Source organism: Grus americana, chromosome Z, assembly GCF_028858705.1.
Source record: "Grus americana isolate bGruAme1 chromosome Z, bGruAme1.mat, whole genome shotgun sequence".
Lineage (NCBI taxonomy): Eukaryota > Metazoa > Chordata > Aves > Gruiformes > Gruidae > Grus > Grus americana.
In genome coordinates, this window is record NC_072891.1 from 39,706,271 (window position 1) to 39,712,719 (window position 6,449).

Consider the following 6,449-nt stretch of genomic DNA (forward strand, 5'->3'; position numbering starts at 1 on the left):
GGGCCGACGGCGATCGTGGCGCGCATGCGCCCGCCCCCGCGCGGCGGCCGTGCGTGCACTCCCGGGGGGACGCGCGCTCCGTGGAGCCGCCGGCGCTCGGGGTCTCTCCGCCCCCCCCCCCCCCCCCCATGGCCAAGCGGCGCGCGGAGCCGTTAGTGTGTCACGTGCCCATCAAACGGCTCCTGCGCGAGCCGCTGCCCCGCGCTGCCGCGCCCGAGCGGCGCCCCCGGGGCGAAGCGGCGGGCGCCGGCCCTGCCGCCCCGAAGCGGAAGCTGGAGGAGGCTGAGGCGCCGCCGGGCAAGCGGCCTGGGCTGCGGGGGAGCAGCCCCCGCGGGGAGCAGGGGGAGGCGGGGGGCAGGCGGCGGCGGCGCGGCGGGCCCGCGGCGCCCCAGGACGAGCAGACGGCGGAGGTACGCGCCGGTGGCCGGGGCAAAGAGCAGGTCGCCGCCGCTGAGGTAACGGAGCGGGGCCGGGGCGGCGGGAGGCCTCCCGGGTAGCGTGCCGCTGTGCCGCCGTGGGCGGGCCCAGGCTGTTCGCCTCCGGGGAGAGAAAATCGTGGGCGGTGTTGGTGGCAGCTGAGGCGTTACCGTGGGGGCGTGGGTGTCAGCCGCGGGGGGCGGTTGGCAGGCCGTGCTGGCGGCGTCCCCCGGCCTTGGCAGGGCACGGCACAATGCCGGGTGCTCCGCAGCCCGTCCTGCGCCTCCCGGCGTTAATCGGTCGTGGGCCTCTTAAAGCTTTTTTTTTTTTTCCTTCCCCTAAAGGCAAAGATGTAACGTTTCTAGTCTTTCTTCTCCGCTCACCCCCCACCCCCCCAAATACTGATGCCTGGAGTTCACGTTAATTAAGTCTATCTTCAGCCACATCCCCATCCAAAAGTATGGTGGAAGCTTCGAGAGTTTATTTTGATAGTGACTCTGTTGTCTGAGGTTGTGGATCAGGCTTACTACGGTATCTGGCAACTTTATTTATTAACTTTTTGTTGGGGATGAACGTTTAGCTGCGATATTAGAGCTGTCTTCGAACTAAAACATCTAAACATCTAGTGAAGGTAGTGGTCAGGGGGAGGGGATATATTGATCAGGATATATTGAAAGGCACAGTTGATTTCTGACATTTCAGGTTAACTTTGTACAACATACATTCTTCTCCAGGGCCTTGACCACATTTTACACAATAGGCCAGAAAACAAAATACGGTACTGAGAAAGTTTTCCTTTTGCAAAAATAAAATGCTAGGTCAAATTTTGTGTCTATCTAGGAGGTTTGATAGATGTAAACTCACTTTTCCTTCCACCTGGACCTTTTAAGTAAGACCAAAGTATTTGATCAAGTGATATGGAAGTGGCAGAAAGTCTAACCAGGTCAGATGAACTTCAAACTCCAGTTTTAGACTCTGGTTATGAAAACTTGGGACCTCTAACCCATCTAAGATCTGTTAAAAAAAATTGTGTCTTTCCTCTTTCAGGCTTGGCCTTTTGGTGTTGGTTGGTTGGATTATTTTGTGATGGATGGTAGAATTAAGGCACAAAGGAATTGAGGAAAAAATTCTATGTCCTATGAAAATTATACATCGTTTTTAGGCTGTACCTTTTAAACACAAACGTATCTTTCATTTTTGGAGAGAGAACAAGCGTCTTCTGAAGCAAAGCAAATTAAACAAATTGAGCAAACCTCTACGGTTTTACTCCATCACAAATATGATGCTGAATTCTTAACTTATCCCTGGGGTAATTAGGTATGATTTTGTAAGCTTTAGTAGTGGTAGGAAGGCAATAAGCCCTCTGGATTTCCACACAGTAAAGAATATTTCTCTATATAAAATGTTTTTGTAGGACTATATTTTTTAACAGGTTGTTTCCCTAAGTACAGTGTTGTATAAAAAATACTTTAGCTTTAAAATCTTGATTAATGGCAGGCAAGAAGAGTTTCTTCCATCTTCTGTGTGTCCTACCTGTATGTTTAAAATCTTTCACAAAGATATTTCTGATGATGATTTTTACATCTTTCTGAAAATACCGCTGTAGGTTGGGATTATTCTGTTGCTTTGTGGATTGTGTAGTTCATAACAGTATCCTGATGATGTTTATTACTGTAAATGTCATCCTGTTTTTGTTAAAAGTTACAAGCAATTTCAATTACACTACAGTTGGCCAGAGAAGAGAGAGATATATATTCAAAATTATATATAATATTTATAATATTGGCCAGAGAAGATCTATATCTGATGTATAATGTCTATTTATAGATATATAATAGTTGAGTTTTATTTGCAAGCACATCTTTGCAACTAGAGTTGGAAAATTAACTCCTTAAAAATTAAACAACTTCATCCATAGGAGCTGAGCTTTTTTATCTCTGAGTTTGCTGCACGTTACCTACCTTGCTGGAATTTCTTTTCAAAACCTACTTTGAAAGATATTTAGGTGAATGTAAATATTTGGTATTTTATTTTGTGTTTTATGTATGAATGTTTAGTGTTTGTGCCCGTCCTTTGTGCTCCTTGGGTTCACACAATCTTTCTGGGAGATGCCAATAAACTGCCATACTGCTGCTCTGGAGACTTGAATGCTGTAGAGATTAATCCTGTATGTAGTCTGAGTCCAAAACTAAGAATATGCATATTTTTGTGATTATAAAGTTTTAGATTGTAATCTCTGAAACAAGAATGCTGTCATTTACTCTGTGCATACAAAACACCTAGCACAGAGGTGTTCTGACTTTATGTACTTAGCTCTCACAGTGTGAGCAGTAATTTATTAAAATATAAGGGCAGTTTGGATTAAACAAGGGGAGAATTTGTGAGGGTAGCTGACAGTTTCTCAACCTCCACTGCTGGGGGTTTTTTTTTGGTGGGTTTTTGGTTTTTTGTTTTTTGTTTTTTTTTTTTTCAAAAAACTTGTTAGCCTCCTGCTCTGCACAGTTCTGTGTGAGTGATGCTGCCTAGGTTGGAATACAGACTGGAAAAGATTTTCCCTTTCTCTTTTGCGCTTTGTTGTTAATGCTGTGCAATACAAAAGCAGTTTACGGGAATACTTACGCAAATGTGTGCAACTGCTTATAGTTTGGTTTTCTTCCAGTTCCCATATAATCAATCCTTCTGTTCCTGTGGCACTATATAATTTGATTGGTTTTGGTCTCGATTCCCATTAATGGGAACTTTGGTTCTTTAATTTTGCCTGGAGACAATCTTTTTCTAGTGAGGCAATTCATGTTGGTAGTACTCTACAGGCACGCAGCCATCTTGCTGCTATGAAATGTCTGCACCTTTCATGCCTTTCTTAATTATTATGGGTCTTTAATAATGCAGGGGTTTTGTAGTAAAAACAGGTTACCTAGTACAACAAATTGCAGTTCATGAGAGGTTTGTGTGGTAACAAAGAGAAAAATGTATTCTTTAAAAAGAGTATGATGAATTTATGTACTTCTGTCTTCTGGGGAGTTGGGGGAAGCATCATTTTTCCAGTATCTGAGAGGATTTAGGAATGATACTGCAATTTTTTGAACATCACATTTTTTTTATGCTGTTGCAGAGCGAGCAGACAAAGCATGAATTTTTTCAGGAGCCATACCAAAACAGTTATACCAGTTTATTTCTTAAAAATACTTCTGTTCAGCACCTGTTACAGCTGAGACATTAAAGCAAAATATTGAAAAATTCTGATTGTATGATAGGAAAAATACAAACCAATATTATATGGAAATGCATTATTTTAGGTTTGTGGCAGCATTCAGTGTTTTTACATGCCAGAACAAAGTACATGCCCAGGACCCAAGCAATCACTTGAGAATGGACCAAAAAAACTTAAAAGCTGGCTGCCCACTGCTTCTTACTGGTGTCATGGCTATAGAAACATGCACAGATTGGCTGCTGTTTATAACCGTGACATGTGGTTATAAACAGTGTATTTTCTAACAGACATTAAAAAAAAAAAAGTGATGCCATATTAAAATAGTAGATGTACATGTTCCTCCACGGTTTTTCTTGTACTGCTTACCAGTTCTTAAATTTTCCCCTCCCTGCCCCTAGAATAAATCTTTATTTTTCTGATGTATATTTGAGTACAAAATGTAGATACAGAAAAGAGAAAACAGAATGTGGTAGAAACACTACCCAATGCTTTACTTCTCCTTCAAGTATCATCCTCTGAGTTGATGTAAAATAGCTAAATACTTTCTTCTGAATACCAGCTTCTAAATATGCATGAAATTTGTATACCATTGTAAGAAGAAAAAGCAGTGAAGTGGTTTTGTATGGAAAGTCCTATAATTGCACAGGTGTTACAGTATTGTTCTGTGCAAAGATTGCAAGTTGAAGAAATTGGTGGAGTTACAGAAGTATGTCTCAGAGGTTGTACAGTCGTTCTTTGCAAGAATATTTGAAAAGACAGAAGTAAATTAGAATTTGGCTGAGATTTTTCTATAGTGTTTTCCCTAGAAATAGCTCATATTTTTCCTGTATGAAATTATAAGAACTGTTAATACGAAACGGCTGAGTAACTGTTCCTTGTTTCAGTTTCTTTTATAAAAGTTTCTTTTAATTATTTTTTACTGCTGTAATAGACATTAATGTTTCATTGCCTTTTTGTTTGTTTGTCTCTTTTCAAAGGAAGAAGAAGAATTCTGCCAGTATAACTCATTCCTGTATTGGAGAGCACCATTGCCTGCTATTGATTTGTCTGATATTCAGAACCTAGATGGAGACACTCTATCAGAAGCTAAAACTCCTTCAAGGACTGATACCATGGAGACTGAAATGGAGACCTGATCAATTGTTTCATACTTGTACATCTACTTGCAGGAAACTTGTTTCCATTTGGAATCAATTTTTTTTTTAACTTGGGAGAAAAAAAGCATGCTTCTGCCTTCTTGAAGAAACAATGTTATGTCAGTCTGCAAAAGCAAGTCTGAGCTGTCTAAGTGGATGGGATTACATACCTAATAGTAAGCTGTCTGGAGGTGTACAGTGTGAGGAGGCTATGATGTCTAGCAAGAACATTTGAAAACATGGAGGCAGGCTAAAAGAAGACTACAGGAAATTCGAACTTTGGAATGCAATTAAAAGAAGCAAGTGGCTATGTTACATGTCAAAAGGAAATGGAAAATCATTTTGCCTATCTTGAACAAAAAGATGTTTCTGTGGTACCTGAAAGTGAACTTATCATGTGAATATATCATAAAGCACACAAACTAGTGATTTTTAATGTGAGGTGTGTGTTTTGTTTTTTTTTTTCTGTGTAATAGCTAAACCAAAAAATAAGAGCCTACCAAAACCAGACAAAACATTCCCTTTTCTATGCAAACCAAAAAAAGTGTGACAGGGAGGGGGAAGGAAAAGGGTATCTTTTCTTCTGTAGGCTGCCACTGTTCTGAAAGTTTTTCACATTCTCTGTGTGAAAAAGTTTTTTCACCTTCTCCCTTTCACATTACCCAAAGCAGTGGGCAGCCAGCTTTTAGGTTTTTTAGTTCATTCTCAAGTTAATGCTATTCTTATTCTCTGTGATGTTAGCTCTGAACCAGTTGATAACGTTGAAATGGCAGGTGTGTGCAGATGTGTTGAGAAGAATTAATGCAACATGAAATAACCATATACACTTTTTCAAACTTAACTGACTGAGGTGTAGTTTTTGCAGAGACTGTGAATCTTGCAAAACTTTTTTTCAGAAGTTCATTGAATTAGTCTTTTTTGTTGTGAAATGCAAACTTAATGCTTGTCTTTCGTAATTTATTTACAAGAAATACAATTAGAAATACTTTAATAATAGACAAGTTGTATGGGCAGACTGTCAGACTTTGCAAATGTCATTTGTTTTCAAGGATAGCAAACACTGTATTTTTGCTGGAATCATTGAAGAAGGCAACTTGTGGGGTTTTTTATTTTTTTTTTAAATAATGTATTTGCTAAAGGACAATAAAGTTTTGCCTGTGTGTATTTGAAAACTTGGGACTATTACTGTGTGAAGTACTTGACTTTATTTCCTAAGATTGTTGCTTCTGTAACTTTGTCATTTTATTAGGTCTTTTTGCTTAAAATAGCTTATCAGCCGCCTTAGTAAAAATCTGTAAAATTCTCAGTATTTGTACTGTAAAGTATCTGTATTTGTTCCTTGCTTATTGATTGTTAGGATCTCTTAGTACCCACAGAAGGAAGGAGCTGGCTTAGTGACTTAAGCATTTCATGGTGCTTGTTTGGGTATGCTTCTGCCTGCTATCAGATTAGCTGGATACATATTTAAATATTATTTAAATTTCTCACACATTTTTAATTATTATTTTTTAAGTTCAAATACATCAACTTGTCTTAGGAGGTACTTTAGAAATGTTTTTAAAAACAAACGCCTTTTCTGGCAAGAGTGCAACTGCTATTTATTATAACCCAACTAAATTAGTGAGAAAATAGATTTATTAATTTGTTGACATGCTTGGTTTTGTTTTGGTTTTTTGGTTTTTGTT

The 6,449-nt window shown here is 39.9% G+C and overlaps 1 protein-coding gene across 2 annotated transcripts; it reads left to right on the forward strand.

Annotated features, from left to right (window-relative positions):
- The first annotated feature begins 59 nt into the window (after window positions 1-59).
- On the forward strand, window positions 60-6,239 carry CZH9orf40 (chromosome Z C9orf40 homolog). 2 transcript variants are annotated; one of them, XM_054810855.1, is made up of 2 exons: window positions 60-410; window positions 4,606-6,239. In XM_054810855.1, the coding sequence occupies exons 1-2, from the start codon at window positions 129-131 to the stop codon at window positions 4,762-4,764; spliced, it is 441 nt and encodes a 146-aa protein (XP_054666830.1). In that variant the 5' UTR covers window positions 60-128; the 3' UTR covers window positions 4,765-6,239. The 2 variants fall into 2 exon arrangements, with proteins under 2 accessions (XP_054666830.1, XP_054666829.1); XM_054810854.1 differs by having other exon boundaries at window positions 60-455; window positions 4,606-6,233.
- The last annotated feature ends 210 nt before the right edge of the window (window positions 6,240-6,449 follow it).

Coding starts and splice junctions, on each gene's coding strand:
- CZH9orf40 (XM_054810854.1), top strand. CDS start 129: ATGGCCAAGCGGCGCGCGGAGCCGTTAGTGTGTCACGTGCCCATCAAA. Junction 456..4,605: donor AGCAGGTCGCCGCCGCTGAG/GTAACGGAGCGG, acceptor CTCTTTTCAAAG/GAAGAAGAAGAATTCTGCCA.